The 21203-nt window shown below is 54.1% G+C and overlaps 1 protein-coding gene across 14 annotated transcripts; it reads right to left on the bottom strand.

Annotated features, from left to right (window-relative positions):
* Positions 1-418: 418 nt before the first annotated feature.
* LOC142063050 (uncharacterized) lies at positions 419-20704 on the bottom strand. Of its 14 annotated transcripts, none has more exons than XM_075106365.1 (12): positions 20358-20704; positions 18640-18703; positions 13239-13351; positions 11745-12086; positions 8486-8755; positions 8155-8343; positions 6970-7071; positions 6035-6157; positions 5699-5794; positions 5233-5325; positions 2948-3024; positions 419-2162 (listed from the first exon to the last, which is right to left on the bottom strand). In XM_075106365.1, the coding sequence occupies exons 3-12, from the start codon at positions 13270-13272 to the stop codon at positions 2115-2117; spliced, it is 1374 nt and encodes a 457-aa protein (XP_074962466.1). In that variant the 5' UTR covers positions 13273-13351; positions 18640-18703; positions 20358-20704; the 3' UTR covers positions 419-2114. The 14 variants fall into 14 exon arrangements, with proteins under 14 accessions (XP_074962466.1, XP_074962468.1, XP_074962470.1 ...); XM_075106367.1 differs by having other exon boundaries at positions 419-2159; XM_075106369.1 differs by having other exon boundaries at positions 8155-8271.
* Positions 20705-21203: the final 499 nt, after the last annotated feature.

Below are 21203 nucleotides of genomic sequence, written 5' to 3'. Positions count from 1 at the left end.
CTAAACTCACACCTGGGCAGTGAAACCTGGTCCAGCACTCGCCGGGGCAGGGCCCATCTGTGAGCAGGGTTGGGAATAGGATGGAGCTGTCTTCTGCTTGAGGAAGCAGGGTGGGGATACACACAGAAGTGTCTGTGAGAGATATATTAGAGCAGCTATAACAAAGCAAAGAATAAAGCCAACATAAGGTAGTTTTAGAGCTGACATCCCGTCCAAGGGGGATAAAATAAAAGGACCTTGGCAGCACTTATGCCAACTTCACCTAAAATGCTACAAGCTGCAACGGTAACTGCTGAAAGGCTGTTGTGGTTTAGCCGCAGCCGGTAACTCAGCCCCACCCAGCCGCTCAGTCAATCGCTCACTCCCCCGGTGGGGTGGGGGAGAGAATCAGAAGGGTAAAAGTGAGAAAACACGTGGGTTGAGATAAAGGCAGTTTAATAGGTAAAGCAAAAGCCACGCACACAGCACAGGAAAACAAGACACTCATTCCGTCCTTCCCACGGGCAGGCGGGGGCTCAGCCATCCCCAGGAGAGCATCACGCCTAATGGTGACTTGGGAAGACGAACGCCGTCACTCCCAACGTCCCCCTTCCCCCTCCTCCCCCCAGCTCCATGTGCTGAGCATGACACCGTGTGGTATGGAATATCCCTTTGGCTTTGGATCAGCTCTCTTGGCTGTGCCCCCTCCCCTCCCGGCTTCTTGTGCACCCAGCAGAGCGTGGGAAGCTGGAAAGTCCTTGACTAGTAGGGGCACCACTTAGCAACAACCAAGACATCAGTGTGCCATCAACACTAGTCTCATACCAAATCCAACACACATTCGACCAGCTAGAGTGAAGAAAACGAGCCCTATCCCAGCCGAACCCAGGACATGGCCATGGCATGAATGCGAGGTTGGTTAAGAGTCCCGTGGAAGGGAAATCAGCTCAGGCCAATGTAGCTCAGGGATGCTTAAATACATTTTAAAAAAGTCCCAGCCCGAAGGTACATAGGGATGCTGATGGAGCTGCCTTTCCTGGTCACCCTTCCCAAAGGCCAAGCATCCTTGCTAAGGGTGGGAGTGTGGAGTCAAAGCTGTGCCCGGAGGAGCTGGCAGCAGACAAGGAAGGGCAGGAGCGAGCGTAGGACAGACAGACAAGGGCTTGGCCTGAGTTTTCTGGGGAAGGTGGTGTGACACAGGGACATTTGCCTTGCAAAACTGAGGGAAGGCAAGCTAGAGGGGAAGGTGCGATTGCAGAGCGGAGCTGCCACGCCTGAAAACCACCAGCCTGGCTCACTGCACCTTAAAAAGGGCCTTACCGACGCAGACGGAGGAAGGGTGCAGAAAGCAGTAGCACACATGGGTGGTGACACCAAAATCTTCACATGGACAAAGTCCAGCAGAGCTCTGCTGAACGCAAACCAGGCTCAGCTTAAAGCTTCAGCGGCAGGGCAGCTCTGGCAGCAGCACATCTCGGCAGTGCTTGGGCAGCATGGTGCGCACGTCTTGCATGCTGGAACAAATACCGACTGGGCCAGCAGCTGAAGGTGAGAGTTACTCTGATCTTCTGCAGTTGTCTACGCTAAGTAATAGCAGAACCACTCCAGTTGCGACAACTCAATCAAATTCCTTGAACCACTCCGGAGCATCAGCTTTTTCCCTTGATTGACATTTGCCTGTCTTTTTGGTCTGGGTTTTTTTTTTGTTGTTGTTGTTGACTCATTAACATACTAAAAATGAAGGCACATGGTGCAACAGCATTAGTGAGGGTGGCTAACTGCCAGCTTGGAGTGTGATACAATTTCTAGCCCTTGGAAAAGCTGCCCGTGCCTGGATGATGACCAGCACTGGCAAGAGCAGTGGCTTCTATTCTCTCTTAGCCTGGGCTTTATGGATAGAGGGCAGGGAAAGTGAGGTGGGGGGAGTATCGTTTGTCACCTGGACCTATTGCTTGGTCATCTGGGTGCAACGTTTTGGCAAGATTTTTGCCCCACGCTTGTCTTGCGAGTGCTGGGGTAGAGGCAGAGCTTACGGCTGTCTTGCTTTGGCCAACAGCAGCTTCCCAGGTCCTCGGGGCTCTTCCTCAGCTGCCCATGGTGTTTAAGCGCAGCTGCTTGGCTGGTAGAGGGATGGCTCATTGCTCCCTTTCTTGCCTCTGTCTTTGGGTTTCTTCCATCACCTGCTGAAAACACAACGACAGTGTCCTTTGGTGGCATGAAAACGACGGGGAGCTTTTTGGCCGCACTGTGAAGCATCCCATAGCAAGCCGCGCTGCTGGGGGTGGCAGGTTGTCCCAGCCCTGGGACGAGCACCTCCTCAGCACACAGTGCCATTGCATGCCTCTTAAACAACCCAATCCCTCAAACCACCCCAGATACTGACTTGGGAGAAGGCAGTGAATCCCCCACCTCACACCACGACCCCCTCCAGAGGCGGGGGAAGGCTGCAGCTGCACGTGCACCAGTGCCCCCGAAATGCAGGGGTGCAGCGTCAGCCCCTGTGCCGACATCAAGCCTTAGCTCGGCTGCAGGAGAAATAAGGGGGAGCTCCCCTGACCCTAAAATCATTCTGGAGCCTCTGAAGTAAGGAGGCAGGAGACAAAGATGGGGCTGGGGCAAGCCTGCCCCAGCTTCAGTGAGGCTGAGCGCTGGTGGTGCTGGTGTGGGAGGGAGGTTTCTCAGAGGCAGAGCAGGGCGGAAAAGGGAGAGAGTGAAGCGACTACTGGAGGCGTGTGTATTGAGTGCTTATGTCATGGATAAAGACCTGTGGTTTTCCTTTGTGCCTTATTTGTAGGTGTTTTGGGTTACGTGTAGTAGAAGACTATGTTTTTACCCAAATCAAAGTGCAGCAGCCCTGAGAACTAGCTTCCTTGTAATTATGAATTAAATACTCATTATTAATTTAATATTCATCATTAAATAATAAGGATTTGCAATAGTGGGGAACCAGCTAATGGCAGTGAGTTACCAAGCTGTCCATGACTTCTGTGGTCTCGATCATATTCGGGTTTTTCATCACCACGCTCTTCTGCTTATTTCTGTGATCTGTAAATAAAGGAAAGGCCAAGTAACTGGTGGGTTTCCAACAACACCGCAGCAATTCCGGCCACCCCCTGCATCTCATGGGATGGGTGAAGAAAAGCTGGCTGCAGAGAGATCAATGAAAACGGAGCCTTCCACCGCACAGGGTCCCTCTGTTTCCAAAACCAGGAAAGCCCTGCTTTGGGGGGATGGGGGGAGAAGCAAGAAGGCAGCACGGAGAGTGGACTTGTGCCTATGACACCCGCCTTGCCTGCAAGCCCCGCAGTTCTAACCCGCCTCCTTTGGCTGTATGGACTAGGTGCAATGTTTCCTATACTTCAGACTTGGAAATGCTCTGTGCACTCTGGGAAAGCAAGAGAGTGTCCTTTCAGTCCTCCCCTCGAGGGCGTCCCCTCCTCAACGTGCTACTGACCTTCCTTGTCACTACTTCTCCCGAGATGCTACACGTCATCCCGCAGGCTGAGGCTGAGCCAGCATTTTTGGGAAGCCTGCTAGCATGGCCAGCCAGCCCTCGAGTCCAGGCCACCACAGAGCCTGTGCAGGGGGAGGCCAGATACAGCTGCTACTCACAGCAGTGGGGGGATTCACATGGCGAGACCACAGAAACCAGGAATGTTAAAAGGATAAACTGGGAAAACCACTGTAGACACGTGGAAATCACCTGCCTGATCTCTTCCCTCCCTTCTCAGAGCTGGAGGGAGGGAAATGAACTACCCAACCTCACTTGGCAAGCCCCACTTAACTGGGATGACTGGTCAGCGGCTCTCCTGGCTCATCCTGGACTGGATGGGCGAGCCCAGAGAGCCGTGGTGACGGAGCTAACCCCAGCTGGCAGCCGGTCACGAGCCGGGCTCCCCAGGGCTCAGCGCTGGGGCCGGTCCTGTTTAGTATCTTCATCAATGATCTGGGCGAGGGCATCGAGGGCGCCCTCAGGGAGTTGCAGGTGACACCAAGCTGGGCGGGAGTGTCGATCTGCTGGAGGGCAGGGAGGCTCTGCAAGAGGGACCTGCACAGGCTGGATCCATGGGCCAAGGCCAGTTGTGTGAGGTTTAACAAGGCCCAGGGCCGGGTCCTGCCCTTGGGTCACACCAACCCCAGGCAACGCTCCAGGCCTGGGGCAGAGGGGCTGGGAAGTGCCCGGCGGAGAAGGCCCTGGGGGTGCTGGCTGACAGCCGGCTGGGCATGAGCCAGCAGTGCCCGGGTGGCCAAGGAGGCCACCAGCCCCCGGGGTTGTGTCAGCACTGGTGTGGCCAGCAGGGGCCGGGCAGGGATGGGGCCCCTGTGCTCGGCCCTGGGGAGGCCCCACCTCGAATGCTGGGCTCAGGTTTGGGCCCCTCGGGACAAGAAGGGCCTTGAGGGGCTGGAGCGTGTCCAGAGAAGGGCAGCGGGGCTGGGGCAGGGTCTGGAGCACAAGTGTGCTGGGGGGCGGCTGAGGGAGCTGGGGGGGTTTAGCCTGGAGAAGAGGGGGCTGAGGGGAGCCCTTCTCGCTCTCTGCAGCTGCCTGAGAGGGGCTGGAGTGAGGCGGGGGCTGGTCTCTGCTCCCAAGTCACCAGTGACAGGGCGAGAGGGAACGGCCTCAGGCTGCGTCAGGGGAGGTTTAGGTTGGAGATGAGGGAAAATGTCTTCCCTGCCAGAGCGGTCAGGCCCTGGCACAGGCTGCCCAGAGAGGTGGGGGGGGTCACCGTCCCTGGGGGGGTTCAAAAACCTTGCACACGTGGCCCTTGGGGACACAGTTTAGGAGGCCTGGGTTTGTTGGGTTGGCGGTTGGATTTGATGATCCCAGAGGTTTTTTCCAACCTTAATGATTCTATGATGAGATGTTGCCAGACCTATTTCTGTCTGTTTATCACAGAGTTTTCTCCTCCCAGAGCTTGCCATAGCTGAGTTGTTTTTAACCAGGGTATGGCTAGGGAAGATCAGGGCAGGACATTCTGGAGGAGAAACTTGCTTTCCTTGAGCATCTGTTGACAAAGCAGAGGTGCTGGAAAGGACCGCAGACCTACTGTGGCTTTCCTAAAAGGATGGACACCAGAGCTGGGTCCTCAGCTGATTTGGACTGTCCTGCTCTTTAAAAGAAAAATCTGGCTTTTGTCTAACTGAAAACACCTTTCCTCATACCCGCTGCTGGGGGGGGTGAGAGCCGAGCCTGGGGGCTCTCGGTGTCTGAGCAGCTCGTTACGGCTCCGGGAGGGAAACTGTGGGGCTACTTACACCGCAGGAAGATGAGCAGTAGCATTATGAGGATTGCTGTTGCAGCACAGACACAGCTGACAGTCAGATCAACGGCCTCCGAGCAACCTTGCTCTGCCAAAGAGAAAAGGAGGATTTGTCAGCAGCTGCTTCTCTGGCCAACATTCCCCTTTGAACACTTAGGCACCATGAATTTAATCCACCAGGGACTTCCTATGCGACGCAGAGTGGGGATCCCTGTGTTTCAAATCACAGAGCCACGGGGACGAACCTTGCTTTGCTACGTAAGAGCTACGACCTTCCCGCTCAGCACGAAGCTGCCGTGACTGCGTCAGCTACGACAAGGCTTCTTGCAGGACCGGCCACGTGAAGCCACCTAAGGATTCCCTCTGCCCCGTGTGAAGCCCACCTCCCCCAGCTGCCCCACTGCTCCCCAGAAGAAAGGTGAGCAAGGGCACGAGCGGTGCAAACCCGAGCCACCCCTTACCATGGAGCTGCTGGATATTGTAGAGAAAGAGGGTGGTGAACAACAAGTCGACAGCAAGGGTTGTGAGGGCTGTGGAGCTCTGGATGACTTGGTACCCTGGGAGAGGGAAAAATTGCTGATGGATGAGTGGAAAATGGGTAAGGAGTGCAGGCTGGCACAGGGGGGAGCTGCGCTTCAGTGGGAGGGTGAGCAAGGCATAGGCAATGTCTCTGGACGTGCACCACAGCAGCGTGCCAAGCATCTGCTCCCTCCTGTGAGTAAAAACCTACAGAGTTTACTCCTGGGCTCTTATCAGACCTTTTCCACCAGAGGTTTAGATCATAAACAGCAACTTACACATTTTGCTTTTGAAGTGGTAGAGAGCTGCTGGCCTCCACACTGCTGCTGCTCCCACCCAGGTGGTGGCTATTGCTGCAGCAAATGAGAACAGCCCAAGCAAGATGTAGACAGCAGAAAGACCTGCGGGAGCAGAAATAAACCAGAAAGTGAGATGGAAGCTGGCGGAGGCAGTGGTCTGAGAACAAGGCAAGGGAAGTTGGCCTGTGGTGACCCTGCACCCCACTGCTGCACCTGGGAGTGCAGGATCCATCCCCCTGTGCAACGAGGCTGCGCAGCGGGAGCAGGGCTGCAGGCTGCAGCCCAGAAGGGTCCCCATGGCCTGGGGGCAGGTCTGGAGGTGGGACTGGCTGGGCACCTCTGGCCAGGGGACCGTGACCTACAGCTGAGGACAGTTCTTACCCTGGAAGTTGGTAGCAAGCAATATTTATTATAAATGTACACATAAGCAGCAGCTTTCTTTCAACAGAGAAGTGGGAGAAGAGCTGCATGTTTTGGGGGGGATTTCTTTGGGCTTGATTGCCTTAATGGCTGCTTGTAGCTCAGCATGTAGCAAATGAGCACCCATGTCATGACAAATACAGGCCTCAGACTGGGGCAGGGAAGAACTGTCTACGGAGCAGTGTTAGAACAGCTGAGTTTTGTGTTTGTCTCCTGTGGTCCCTTAAGGTCTGGTGGAAGTAGTTTCTGAACTGCTTTTTGATTTTTGAGAAGTCCTGGGGAAGGCGTAGTGGTACCTGAGGAGTGCAGAGACAAATGCAGCCCTTTGGTTTCAAAAGAGCAGAGAAAGAGGAGCCCGCAGGCTACAGAGCAGTGACGTCTAACTGCAATTTCTCCAAATCAAACACTGCTACATCAAAGACTAAAGACCTGGAGGAAAAAGAAAGATAAGACACTGAAGCAATCAAGAACAAAGCACATTAAATTACTCCTACCTTTTTCCTGCATCCAGATGATGGAGGTGGCAAGCAGGAGGAGAGAGGAGATACAGAGCAGCCCGTGGATGGACAGATTTAAATGTTTCTTTGCTTCTTCTCCTGGGAAAAAAGGCAAACGTACTTAGTAGCACACAAACAGGATGGGTGCAGCCTGCAAAGGGAAGATAAACAACAGCACAGGTTTCCTCTGTAAAGAATTGAATCTCTGAGGTTTAGAAACCCTGAGAAGAAAACCTGGTGAACTTTCAAGGGCTTGCTTTGACTTTAGGAGGAACCAGGAGAAACCAGCTGGATTTGGGGTTGTTCCACACTGAACCAGACACCAATTCCACCTATTGAGACACTTTACAACCCTTCTGCTCAAGTTTTTGCCTCCTATAAGGACGTGACAAGTGCTGGATTTCCTCTGGAGACCCACTTGATGGGGGAAAGCCCACATGGCACAAGCTCGTGCTACGAGCACCAGGCACAGAGAGCTCCTCAGGGGAGATTACCTGCAAAGGCAACACCTAATGCCACAACCTGCGCGTGTCCCCAGTGTTAACGCTGAGAGACAAATACACATGGGAGAGCTTTCCTGCAAGCTGTAGGACTTCACCTTTGCTCTCTAGATGGTCTCCGTTATTCTGAGGGTTATTCCTGGTGGGTAGAAGCAGCAGATTACAAAGACTGTGCAGGAGGACTTGCTGTTGGCTATGTCTTTAGGTTTGTTTTCTGTTAATCAATATGTGTGTTGCTTCTGAAATGCCCACATTAACCTGTACGGTACTCTGGTATGGATCCAATGCCATGACCCAAACACCAGTGTGCTTGGTCACCAAAACCCGAGACATGACCTTTGGCCAGCTCCAGGCAGGAAGGCTCTTCCCATGCAGCCTGTGTCCCCTGCACATTTTATTTCTCCCCAGGAATGGGAGAGGACGAGTCATAATTCTTCGTACTGTGACGTTTTTGGCTCCATCTCTCGCAAAGCCATTTGGGATTAGCTGTTTCTAGGGAGTTTTATTCTCTGTGCAAGCTACAGAGACATAAGAAATGCACGAGCTGAGCACATTCCCTCCTACTACCAAAGTGAACTGTACAGGGGAGAGGGAACTTGGCCAGGCTTTCTGCTGTCTGCCCTGTCCATCGTGGGAGAGAAAGGTTTGGGCTGGGGGGCTGGGGTGCAGTCCTGGCACTCACCGTAGCTGTGGTCTCTGGGCTGACAGAGCAGGATAACGAAGGTGATGGTGGAGACGGCGACAAACATCAGTGCAACGACGACCAGCTTCTGCATGTGGTGTAGAGGAGGCGTGAGACCTGCAAGGCAGGGCAGGAGGGAAACCCCATGCTGGGGACAGCCCCGCAACACAAAGTGGCGATCCCAGGAAACTGCAGAATGGTAGACAACCTGAGGGACAAGTCCTGGGGCCTCCTTGCTCAGGAAAGCCCATGAAAGACAGTTGTACCCTGCAGGGTGGACCTGCAGCAACATGATGAACTGCTGGACCCACCAAGGCAGGGCAAGGCTAACCTGTCACCACCAGGTTCCGGGCTGCCTCCTTCCAGCTTATTGCGTTGCTGACGTTGCAGGAGTAGGAGCCACAGTCCGACTTCTCTGCTTTCCTTATCTGCAGCTTGGTGATGTTTTCAGAGAGCAGACAGAACTTTTCAGGGGGAAGGGGATGTCCATCCTTCTTCCAGGAGATGGAAGTCACTGTTCCTTCTGGCACCATGCAGACCAGCTCAATGGGCAAACCTACTGGGTTCAACCTGAACTGGAGCTCAGGCTGGGGCACAGGCTCTGGAAAGAGGAAAGCAGCATGGTAGCACTTGCAAAAAGCATGAGTACTGCCTTGCTTTGGACCTGAAAACTGGCCAACATGCAAGAATACCAAGCCCCATGGGGACTGAGCAGGTCCTTCCCTCCCGATTTACAACCCAGGTCGGTCTGGAGAGAGAGAAGATACTGCAGGAGCAGGGCAACATCTACCAAGTTCAAAGCAGAAAGCGGATGTCCCCATCCCTGCAACCACCCCACCCCTAGGATGGACACTACCAACCCCTGGAGATCAGGCATGGCACCCTGGGCTCAGGGATACCGACCCAAAAGAGCTGCGAGTTGGGATTATGCTGGGAAGAGATGACAGGGACTTTCTGGACACTGGCTGCCATGGGGTGTCCCAAGAGAAGAGGGCTTTACCAACACAGCAGTGGCACAGTGACATATGGGAGGGGTCGAAGAAGTCATGAAGTCCAGCCAAAGAGCGGCAATGTGGGACTCCGCTGCTGCCTGCGTCTAAACGGGTCCAACTCCACGTGGGCCAGGGCACAGAGAAGCAAGCCTTGCATGCTGGAGACCCCTGCCACATGCAAAAGGAGGGCTGACCCCGTCCCTCAGCTAAGGCCTTGTTGCCTGCACCAGGCGCGGCTGCTCTTAACTACACCTGGACTTCCACTGAATAGCAACCACATGCTCCTGAGGTCCTTCATCCCTGGATGACCTACATGCAGCAGGCTCATGTAGTGATGCTGAGCTCTAGGAAAGGGCAGTTCAAAACAGGGCGAGCTCTCATTTCTGTTTATCTTTCAGCGAAATTCAGAGGCAGAGAAAGGCAATGCTGGCGTGAAGGTAGGCAGTCTGCAAGGCCCGGAGCTCCTGCAGGGAGCCACAGATCAGCGACATCTGCCTGGCAGACCCACCCTCTGGTGAAAAGCATTCGTAAACCCAGCTGATCTCAGGATCTGATCCTGAAGGGATTAGTGGGGCAATTGGTGAGGCAGCATCTTATTCTGGGATTGCTGGCCCCAGCTCCAAGGGACCAGCCACAACCTGCAGGTCCTGAGTTTCTCAAATCATTACCATGGCGTTTGTTTTGCTCATCAGATATGAGCAGAAATCCCTTCTCTTGAGGGAATTTTATGCCATACACTTCCTGTGAGTGGCTGTCCATGACAAAACAACTAGATAAAAGTTAAGGCAGGAGGTGTCCCCCGTTCCGTCACTCCAGGATGAAGGCATCATGCAGCCTGATGTCCCAACCAGGAGCTCAACCCATAGCTGGAAAAAACCCTCTGGCATTTCCCAGCAGCTCCGGTCTGTGTCTTTCAAGGCAGCGATGATACCAGAAATCCTCCTCCAGTCTGGGACTTGCTGCTCCAGCTGGATGCACGTAAGCCCAATGGGATTCATCCCAGGGTACCAAAGGAGCTAGCTGATGTTATCACGGGACCCCTCTCCATCATTCTTCAGTGGGCTTGGCCTTGGGAGAGGTCCCAGGCAACTGGAAGCTGGCAAATGTTGTCCCAGTTTTCAAGAAGGGTAAGGAGAAAGACCCTGGTAATTACAGGCCTGTCAGTCTCACTTCAGTGCCTGGACAAATTATTGAGAAGGATATTCTGGGAGCTATTGAAGTACACTTGAGACCCAATGCAGTCATTGGCCAAAGCCAACATGGGTTCACGAGGGGAAAGTTCTGCTTAACTAATTTAATCTCCTTTTACAACAAGGTCACCCACCTAGTTGTCCAAGGGAAGCCAGTAAATATGGGTTTTTTTCAATTTTAGCAAAGCCTTTGATACTGTCTCTCACAGCATCCTTCTGTGACGGGTGTCGCAGCACACAGCTAGACAAGTCCATAAGATGTTGGGTGAGCAACTGATTGACAAGTCGGGCTCAGAGAGTTGTAGTACATGGGGTGACATCAGGCTGGTGGCCAGTCACCAGTGGGGTTCTCTGGGACTCAGTTTTAGGGCCAGTGCTCTTTAATGTTTTTATAAATGATCTGGATGCAGGAGTCGAATACATATCAAGTAAGTTTGCTGATGATACCAAACTAGGAGGAGCTGTGGACTCCCCTGAGGGTAGAGAGGCCTCACAGAGAGATCTGGATAGACTAGAGAGCTGGGCAATCACCAACCGTATGAAATTCAACAAGAGCAAGTGCCGGATTCTCCATGTGGGATGGGGTAATCATGGTTATACGTACAAAGTGGGGGACGAGAGGCTGCAGAGCAGCCCCTCGGAAAGAGATCTGGGGGTTTGGGTTGATGGCAAGTTGAATATGAGTCAACAGCGTGCCCTGGCAGCCAAGAGGGCCAACCGAGTCCTGGGGTGCATCGAACACAGCATCGCCAGCCATCGAGGGAGGTGGTTGCCCCTCTCTGCACTACACTGGCGTGGCCCCACCTCAAGTGCTGTGTGCGGTTGGGGCACCTCAATACGAGAAGGACATCAAACTATTAGAGTGTGTCCAGAGGAGGTGACCAAGATGATGAAAGGCCCCGAGGGCGAGACTTACGAGGAGCGGCTGAGGTCACTTGGCTGGTGCAGCCTGGAGAAGGGAAGGCTGAGCAGTGACCTCATCGCTAAGGGGTGACCTCATCGCAGCATCCACCTTCCTCAGGGGGGCAGCAGAGGGAACGTGCTGATCTCTCTCTGGTGACCAGCGACAGAACATGAGGAAACGGAATGAGGCTGCGCGAGGGGAAGTTCAGATTGGACACTAGGGAAAGGTTCTTCTCTGAGAGGGTGGTTGCTCACGTCACCAGGCCTGTCAGAGGTCGGGGAGCATCTGGATGATGCTTTTAGTCATCGGGTTTAGTGTTAGGTAGCCCTGCGAGGAGCAGGGAGTTGGACTCGGTGATCCTAATGGGTCCCTTCCAGCTCGAGATACCCTATGATTCTATGACTCTGGTCATAGAATGCTGGTTGCCATCTTGTGGACTTGTCTGCTGCACCGACTGGCTAATCCTTGGCTGAGAAAACCATCCTCTCAACACATTTGACTTACTGATAACTTCAAGGAGGGTTGTCCGAGTTTTATCCCTCATCAGATCAACTGTTGCTTTATAGATGCCACTGTCTGCCTCTTGTAACCTCTGCAGGAGGATCGAGCCATTCTTTGGATAGAAAATCACTCTGCCTTTGTAAGCTGGGTAAATGTTCGGAGACGGGCTATCTGCATAGTACTGCAGGATGAACTCAGGGGTGGTGTTTCTTATATATTCCCACTCGGTGAACTTTCTGTTCTTGACATCTGGCGCATGCATCAGTGCAGAGGATCCTTCAGCTGCGACTCTTCTTTCTGTGGTTTCCACCACTGCAGAGGAGCCCTGCAAAACCAGCAACAAGTCTGGAAACAGGAGAAATGCCAGAACAGGATGGGTCAGTTCTAAAGCAAAAGCCAAAGAGCAAATTAATTTGCTTGTACTTCTTTTCTTTTGTGGTTTGGTGTTTTTTTTTTTTTTTTGGTACAAGTTCCCAACTGATTTCCCTAAAGTGTTATGTCACATGTGTGATTTCCTTCCTCCTTTGTCAAGGCAAAAACTAACATTTTTGTTGGTGTGTTATATAAACACTTCATAGCTGGTTAAGACAATTCCTTGCCCTTTGGAATGAAAATTATGGGAATCGGGACTTTTTGGCATTTTCTGCCCATCAGGAGTTGCTAACAGGGACCATAATCAGTGTGGCTTAACCCCTGGATCTCAAGCTGCTCCCTTGGCACCTGAAAGGAAGAGTATTGCTTGGAAAACAAGCTCTGAAATGCAATTTGTTGGGATGTTGTAGTCCTGGCTGCTGAATAACAGGTGTCTGAAAGCTGAGCTTTCTGAATGCTAAAACCTACAGGTGTTTTCAGCCTCGGCCTCACCATCCTCTCAAGAGGAGGGTAAGCCCTGCAAAACTGATGCTCCCGCTCAGTGAGGCACCCAGCGACCCTGTGCATCTGGAAGGTGCAAATTCATCATGCATTCACATTTCCCGACACCTCTGAGTAATGCAACGGCTGGTGTAAAATGACTTAGCAAGTGGAAAGTCACTCTGGTATCTCCAGCCCCTGGATGCGCCAGAGCTGTCATCCTAGAGCTGCTTTTAGCATATTTAACAGTTTAAGCTGGTGGTTGAAGAGGGAACAAGCTACAGGAACAGAGTGCAAAAGGAAAGCTTGTCTAAGCAAAGAGGAAAGATGATGGAGGGGAGGCTCAGGAAAGGGTACCAGAGGGTACACCATGGTGGGAGAGCAGAGAAGAGGCTCACAGGGAAGCAATCCTTAGGTGTACAGTGGAGGAGAGCTGCTTGTAAGAAGTGGTGGTACGCAGGTACGGTGATGCTGCAGCACTGGAAGGAGGCACCTGCCGGGATGGCACCCAGAACACATGCCTTTACCAACACGGCAGCAGAGCAGAGCAGGGATGCAAGAAGAGCACAGAAATGCTGCAGGCATAGGCTCCAAAGGAGGTGCGCAGCCAATGCAATCCCCACACAACTCCCTTTTCATACTCACAGCCTATGATGGCCATCTGCAGCCAGGTTAACATGGTAAAGCCCTGCAGGCTCCTTCAAACAAGCATGAGGGATGAACTCCTCCTGCAGCGACGTGCTCTTGGAATGGCCACTCTAGGCATAGAATCATAGAATCATTAAGGTTAGAAAAAACCTCTGGGATCATCAAATCCAACCGCCAACCCAACACCCCCAGGCCTCCTAACCCATGTCCCCGAGGGCCACGTCTACATGTCTTTTGAACCCCCCCAGGGACAGTGACTCCCCCACCTCTCTGGGCAGCCTGTGCCAGGGCCTGACCCCTCTGGCAGGGAAGGCATTTTCCCTCATCTCCAGCCTAAACCTCCCCTGACGCAGCCTGAGGCCGTTCCCTCTCGCCCTGTCACTGGTGACCTGGGAGCAGAGACCAGCCCCCCCCTCACTCCAGCCCCTCTCAGGCAGCTGCAGAGAGCAAGAAGGGCTCCCCTCAGCCCCCTCTGCTCCAGGCTAAACCCCCCCAGCCCCCTCAGCCGCCCCCCAGCACACTTGTGCTCCAGACCCTGCCCCAGCCCCGCTGCCCTTCTCTGGACACGCTCCAGCCCCTCAAGGCCCTTCTTGTCCCGAGGGGCCCAAACCTGAGCCCAGCATTCGAGGTGGGGCCTCCCCAGTGCCGAGCACAGGGGCCCCATCCCTGCCCGGCCCCTGCTGGCCACACCAGGGCTGACACAACCCCGGGGGCTGGTGGCCTCCTTGGCCACCTGGGCACTGCTGGCTCATGCCCAGCCGGCTGTCAGCCAGCACCCCCAGGGCCTTCTCCGCCGGGCACTTCCCAGCCCCTCTGCCCCGGGCCTGGAGCATTGCCTGGGGTCGGTGTGACCCAAGGGCAGGACCCGGCCCTGGGCCTTGTTAAACCCCATACAGTGACTTGTGAGTGTCCAGGTGGAGCAGCAGGTCCTAAACTGCTTCCTCCTGGATTATGCGGTGTTTGTTCTACTACCCGTCCCTGCCTCCCAGCTCCAGGGGCTGAATACCGCAGGCATAAGTGGTCTGATGGTTAAAGACTCAGGCAAAGAAGGCATCGAGTACCTCAGCCTTTTCCTCATCCTCTGTGTCCATGTTCCCCCCGCATCCAATAGAGGACAGAGATTCTCCCTGGCTCTTTTTGTTGTTAATGTGTTTGCCAAAACACTTTTTGTTATCCCTTACAACAGTGGCCAGACTGAGCTCTAGCTGGGCTGTTGCCTGTCTAGTTTTCTCTCTGCATGGCCCAATGAGATCCCTGCACTCCTTGAGTTGCCTGCGCCTTCTTCCAAAAATGGCAAACTCTCCTTTTCATCTGAGCGCCAGCCAAAGCTCCCTGTTCAGCCCGGCCGGTCGTCTTGCGGCGCTCGGGGACAGCGCGTTGCTGCACCTTTCAGGCGTCCTTCCTGAAGGATTCCCAGCCTCCGGACCCCTCTGCCCTTCAGCACTGCCCCCTGAGGGACTCTCCCAGCCGGAGCCCTGAGCAGGCCAGAATCCCCCTCCGGAATCCCTCGTAGCGTTTGGCTGACCCCCCTCCGCACTTCACTGGGAATCGAGACCTCTGTCACGTCATGGTCGCCGAGGCCAAGGCGGCCTCCGACCGCCATGTCCCCAGCAGCCTTCTCTGTGTGTGAAGAGCGGGGCAGGCCAGGCAGCTCCCCGCTGGGGTCCCCGACCCCCTGCCTCAAGAGGTTTTCTTGTCTTCCACACGCTCCAGGAACCTCCCGGACGGTTTCTTCTCTGCTGTGTTGTATTTCCAGCAGACCTCGGTGAATGAAGTCCCCCATGGGAGCAAGGGCTAGCCACCGTGAGACTTCTGTGTGCTTCGGCGTTGGTGTGCTGGAGCTGGGCTAGCACAGGCACGATGGATGGGCCTGTGAAGGGCACTGTAAAAAGCACCACTGGCATCCACCATGCAGGTGTTGGGAAAGGCAAAGGGTGCTCAGTGCGGCAATGGGGGAGCCCCCAACCTTCCCCGCGTGTCCCCACAGCACTGGCACCTCCGCAGGCGCACAGGCTGAAGCAGGGGGTTGCTGTATGGCAGCCGAGCCCACGCCACTTGTAACAGCGCAGCGAAACCATCACAGTCACATCTGTGTTCAGCACCAATTCACCACAGTGATTAAAAAAAAGAAAGCTCTCCACACAAAGACCAACAAGATCCAACAGCATCAAGACAGGCACAGGCGCGGCAGTTATTGGGGGGGAAGAAGAGTGGCTGGCCACTTTCTGCAGCCCTTCCTGTGTGCTGCAGCTTTACAATGCTAGCAAGTACAGCCCTGCCTCGTCCCTTTAGTATTTGTTTTTGCACCTGCTGGCTGTGAAACGGCCCACTTATTTAGCAAACACCTCCACAGCCTCCCAGGGTAGCAGAAGCCACACGCGCTCACACCTTGCTGCCTACACAAGCACTTTTGTCTTCTCAGGTTTAGCCCATTTCCTCACTTCCTCGAGCAGCCCTGACCCTCGTCCCGTGGCACGGACTGAATCTAGGCTCTGCATCTGCCTTATGCATCGCCTTCACGACTCTGAGAACCTCCATCCCATCCCCTTTCCCACCCTGCTTCTCCAACCTGAAGGCTCCCACACTTTTCAGTCTCTCCTTGCAAGCTCTTGATCATTTTGGCTGCTGTTCTCTGGGTCTTCTCCAACTTTCTCCGGAGACCTTTTGCCTTAGTTCCTTCATGACAGAGGCTGCCACACACCCCGCACCAATCGGTGGGCATGAGGGAGCTCGAGATCGACCTGCCTTCCTCCAACACGCCTCACGATAGGGTGGTATTTGAACAGGAACAGCGCTTGGAGCTGGTTTGCAGACCCAGACAGAAAGCTTTGGCATTTGGACAACAGGGAGTGCTTTCACTGTCGGGTTTTGCAAGGCTCTGGAGCGAGGGGGAGGGTGGAGGACAGTGGGAAAGTGTGCAGTGGGACAATTGTTTGCCTCAGCCGGGGCCAGGGGAGATCAAGATGGCCTGGTTTTAGAAACAGCCTGAGGCTGGTGGAGACTAAAGCAGAGGCCTTCTGAGGCAGCGGCGTGGAGGTGTGTTTAAGGCTGAGCTCCCTCCCGAGAGGCATCACCACCTGGCAGCATCCAGAATTCCTCTGGGGAATCCGGCAAACAGCAGAGCAGCATCTGAAAGGGAAGCTGTCTCCACTGCGGCGCTGCCCATGTGCCCAGCGTGCTCTCCCGGACCCGGCCAAGCAGCCCCCCAGCCCAGACCCCCGAGGCCAAGGAGGGGAAGAGGGAAAAAAAAGAAAACCCCAGAACCCAAGGGAAGAGAAAGCAGCCAGGGGATGTCATGTTCATCCCTGCAATGGAGACCTCCAGCCCAGGCCGTCCCCACCACCAGAGGAGCCAGCTGCATGGCCCTGGCTTCTGCCGTGCTCAGAGGAATTCCGGAAACAAAGTTCTGGAGAGAAACACCAGAGTTAAGGGTGATTTAGCTTCTGTGCAGCTAAAATTTACATTATCTGGGACAGCGTGGCTGCTGCAGGCTGCAAAGCCATGCCAACGCATAGAAAGCTGGCTATTTGAATGCCTTTGTGTCTTCCATGAACTCCTAGTTGTGCTATTCCTAGGTTAGCGGGTACACGGACACCATGAAAAATCCTGTAATTTCTGTTGAAGGATTTCCTCCCAGCTGGCATTTTATCTGCTTGTTAACCAACGGTCCAACTGGAAGTCGAGAACAAGCAGGAGACTACGTCTTCTTCTGCTTTGTAAAATACCTGAGATCCTGGGAGGGGAGTTTGAGAGAGGAAGGTTGCGGGGCTAAAATTAGCCTCTTTTTTTTTTTTGGCCGTTTCTCTGGTATCCTCCTGCTCTTTCAGGCTTGGGCAATAACTGTGGCTTTTGACAGCAAAATGAGAACTATAATTTGTTTTATATCTTACAGGGCTGCTTTAAGGATATAAGAACAATAGCTGTGGAAAAAGCACTTATATGCACTGGAAATGGATGGTTTCCTTTATCCCGTCAGGATAAGGTCAGAGATTTTATCCAAGCAAATGCAAATAGTTGTGGAAATGACCTTTTTCCTGCAGCTGGGTACGACAGCCTCTCCCTGTGCCTATGGAGAGGGGAAAACACTTATCCCAGGAGGTGGAGAATAAGGCGTATTTGGAAGGAGGGCATGTACCGCACCTCCTGCTCGAAGTGCTGCTGCTTTTCTGCAAAATGAATCCCTCCTCCTCCTCCCTTCTCCCCTCCACCAGCAGAGCAGGACTCCTCAGATACAGGGCTGGGGAAATGGATGAGAGCTGTCGGGTAAAGAGACACCCACGCAAGGCGGAGGGTGGGTTAGACTTGCCTGCGATCGCAGGGGCTGTTTTATCTCTTGCAGAGAACCTCTCGTCTCACGCAGGGCGTTAACATGGTTGGACATTTGCAGTCTGAGAGGCGGCTGCAAACGCAAACCAACGCTTTTGGTAAGGGGCACATTTTTTCAGAAGTTTGCAGGGAATCTTATGTGAACAGGGAGAGGCGTCGGACTTGGAGACGCACGTACCTAAGGCTGTCATGTTTTCCCCTTGGCCTCTAGCACCATTGCTCTGCTGCGTTATCTTTCATTTTTACAAAATTCACATGGAAAAGCTGAAAGAGAAGCATGCTGCAGCCTTCTGGAGTTTTACAAAGACGTCTTTTTAAGAAATATTTTATGATCTTTGTTACGAGGCATGCATGCGGTACTTGGAAAACATATCCGAGGCACTCCAGCCTCTCATGCAGCCTTTCATAGGATATGCATCAGCTGTTTTTTGGCTGCAATGGAAAAGCTTATTATGTGAGCTGGAGCTATGATATCACTCAGACACCACATATTTCTAAACAAAAATGTCATGTGGGAGTAAGGGAAGCTTCCCAGCACTACAAAGCCCTTCCAATGCTTTGACCACTGTTGAGGACATTAACTGACCTTTTGCTAGCAAGGCAGCGAGTCCTTCCTGCTGCTGAAGAGGGGCGAGAGGCTCCCTCAGGGATGGGGGGGGGGGGCAAAGAAAGGCTCTGCCTGTTTTGTAACTGCCTCCTCATCCTCTGGCGGTTTGCATGGGGCACAGACGTTGGCAGCTGCCAACGGCTAAGCGAGACAAAGGGGCCTGTTGTGGTCTGGCAAAGCGAGCGGCAGCTGTGCAGGGAGCAAGGCCAACGCAATCAGCGCGGACGCAGGGGCTCGGCTGCTTAGCTCTGGTTATCATTTCGCTGGTACCCCCGCAGTCATGCTAAGAGACTAAACGTGACAGTTAAAGAGGAAACATGGTCTTTATCGCTCCCTAATGAAAGGAGGAGTGGGGAAACACTTGGGTTAGGCCTTATCTGAGCACGGGGCGGGGGCTACGTGAGCGTTATCTGCAGGGGCTGGCTGGCCCCACATGGGATGGGGCTGCTCAGAAAATATCTTTACCTGGAGGCATGTCTCCCGAATGAGCCAGTCAACACCGGTTCCTGCAGAAGGGTGCCGGGTCCTCCTGCATAACACATGAGTTTATATTAGCAGTCATTAAAAGGATGCACTTCCCCTGACCTAGGCTAATGGATAATTAGAGCTTGTAATGACAGACCTTGCGATGGGAAGAAAGGGGTGATTTGCAAGGACAAAGGCCGCACATCAGGTAGCGGAGGCACCTGTGGTAACTGGCTGGTACCACCAGGCCCTCGATAACGATGTGTGACGAATGTTTGCTCAGTGACAACAGTGACACTGTGCTCTTCCTGCTTCTATGAAAAGCCGTTACTGCAAAATTATAAGGAATGATGTTTGGTCCTCCCCCATGGGAAAAAAAAAAAAAAAAAAAGCAGCAAATCATCCTATTATAAGTCATCCCACAACTTGGTATGATTAAATATCACATGAGCAAATATGAAAGCCTACTGAGAAATGTCTAGCTATACTCTCAGTCTCACATCTGCTAAGGCAGAGCAAAGCAAATGGCAACAGGGAAACTGCCGCTACTGATGACAAAGAGGAAAACTGTAAAATGCTACTTAGCAGTACTGGTTTGCATGGAAGGGAAAATACCTTCAGCTAGAACCCCAAGTTTGCTGTAAACAGCAGGACTGTCATGAAGGTATCGTCACAGTAGATACGAACTGTGAGAACCTAAAAATTTCACAGATTTGTGCTCAAACCAGAAGTGAGAGCAACGAAAAAAAGAAGCAGGTGTAATACCCATCTAGAAAAAGGACAGTTTTATGCATGAGTGCCAATCTAAATAAACCAAGAAATCCCCCTTCTCATAAACAAATTATGAGTTATTTCAAAGACTTTTTTAACTTTACCCTGGCCTTTTATAATGCTCTTCCCATCCTGCAGTCAGGACAGACAAATTAAGCTCAGCAGAGTCCTGGGACCAAGTAGCCCAAATCCACTTGCAAAAAGCCACCAAACCCAACTGCAAGTGCCACGGTGAGTTCCTCCATGTGCGAGGGGGCTTCAGCCAGCCACTGGTCCGCTACCCGCAGAGCGGCCGGCTCCAATGGGGCCGGTGGCGTGGGTGAACAGGGCTCAGCAGGTAGCTGGGCAAAGCCAGCGGACGCACGGTCGCAGCGGCGAGGCTGCAAATGCTCGAGCAGAGCTCTCTGTGCGCGTAACCAGGGAAGGGATCGGGGGCAGAGGCGCGTTGTTTAGGAGCTATATAAACAGCACCGTAAGGACTTCGGAGAAATCTGCCTGCCTGTAAGAATTTGTTTAATATTTCTGGTGCTGGTTAGGAGGAGAAAGCGGAGCCTTGGGAGCAGAGCCCAGATCCAGGTGGGGAATAACGCCTGTGGCCCACAGGGAAGTGCCCGGGTGGGGAGTCGCCTGGCCCCTGTCTCCTGTCTCGTCCCTCCATCCCTGTTGCTCCGGTAGCCATCCCTATCACTCCAATCCCCAGCACCACCTCTCTAGTCCCTGGCACCATGGGACCAGTATCCAGCCCCCACTCCAGCCCCCCCCCGCCCCCGCTCCGCTTCCACCGCTCCCGCCGCTCCCGCCGCTCCGCTCCCGCTCCAGCCCCTGCTTCCACCGCTCCCGCCGCTCCGCTCCCGCCGCTCCGCTCCCGCCGCTCCCCCCGCTCCGCTCCCGCTCCAGCCCCCGCTCCCGCCCCGCCGGAGCCCACACCGGCCCTCCGCAACACTCACCGTGGCACCGGGGCTGCAGCCCGGCCGGTCCCGGCCCCGCCGAGGGATGCGAAGGGGCGGTCGCTCTCTGGGGCGGGCTGTGCCTGAACCCTTTGCCCCCTCCCCTGGCGCAGCTGCTGGTGATTAATGAGATGTTTCCCCTGCTCCACTGCAACGAGCTCTCCAGGGACCCGAACCTTCAGGTTTCCACTCCACAGGAGACATTTCGGCTCTAGGAAACATCTCCAGCCTAGCCCCGTCCCCCAGGTCTTCTGGCTCGTCACTAGATGCCTTCTGCACCCACCACCGTCGCACCTGGCAAGCTGATCTTTTGACAGTCTCTTGTAGCATCCTCATCGCCAAGTCTGGGTGGGATCGGTGGGCAGTGGGGTGGGCTGAAAACCAGCTGACCAGCCAGGCCCGGAGGGCTGTCGCTAACGGTGCATCCCGGGGGTTGGTAGTGGGGCCGGTCCCGTTTAACATCTTCACTGACGACCTGGAAGATGGTCAGTGTGCCGAGGCTGCAAAGCTGGGATGAGCGGCTGGTACACCTAAGGGATGTGCTGCCACCGAGAGGGACCGCAACAGGCTGCAGAAATGGGCTAGAGAGGGACCTCTTGCAATTCAACCAGGGGCCATGCGAAGTCCTGCCCCTGGGGAGGAACAACCCCAGGCGCCAGGGCACGTAGGGGCTGGCTGCTGGGAAGCAGATCCGCAGAGCCTGGGGGTCCTGGTGGGCTCCGTCTTGACCATGAGCCAGCAACGTGCTCGTGCAGCAAAGGTGGCCAGCGGTGTCCTGGGCTGCATTAGGAGGAGCATCGCTGCAGGTCGAGGGATGTGGCCCTCCTCCTTTGCTGGTGAGTCCCC

Source organism: Phalacrocorax aristotelis, chromosome 11, assembly GCF_949628215.1.
Source record: "Phalacrocorax aristotelis chromosome 11, bGulAri2.1, whole genome shotgun sequence".
NCBI lineage: Eukaryota > Metazoa > Chordata > Aves > Suliformes > Phalacrocoracidae > Phalacrocorax > Phalacrocorax aristotelis.
This window is presented reverse-complemented; position numbering and strand designations above follow the sequence as displayed.

Excerpts from the sequence above, each read along its gene's own strand:
- LOC142063050 (XM_075106365.1), bottom strand. The coding sequence starts at position 13,272 with ATGTTAACCTGGCTGCAGATGGCCATCATAGGCT. Across the intron at positions 12,087-13,238 it reads GCAGATGGCCATCATAGGCT|ACTTGTTGCTGGTTTTGCAG; the intron begins GTGAGTATGAAA and ends TCCTGTTTCCAG. Across the intron at positions 2,163-2,947 it reads CAGAAGTCATGGACAGCTTG|CAGGTGATGGAAGAAACCCA; the intron begins GTAACTCACTGC and ends TTGTGTTTTCAG.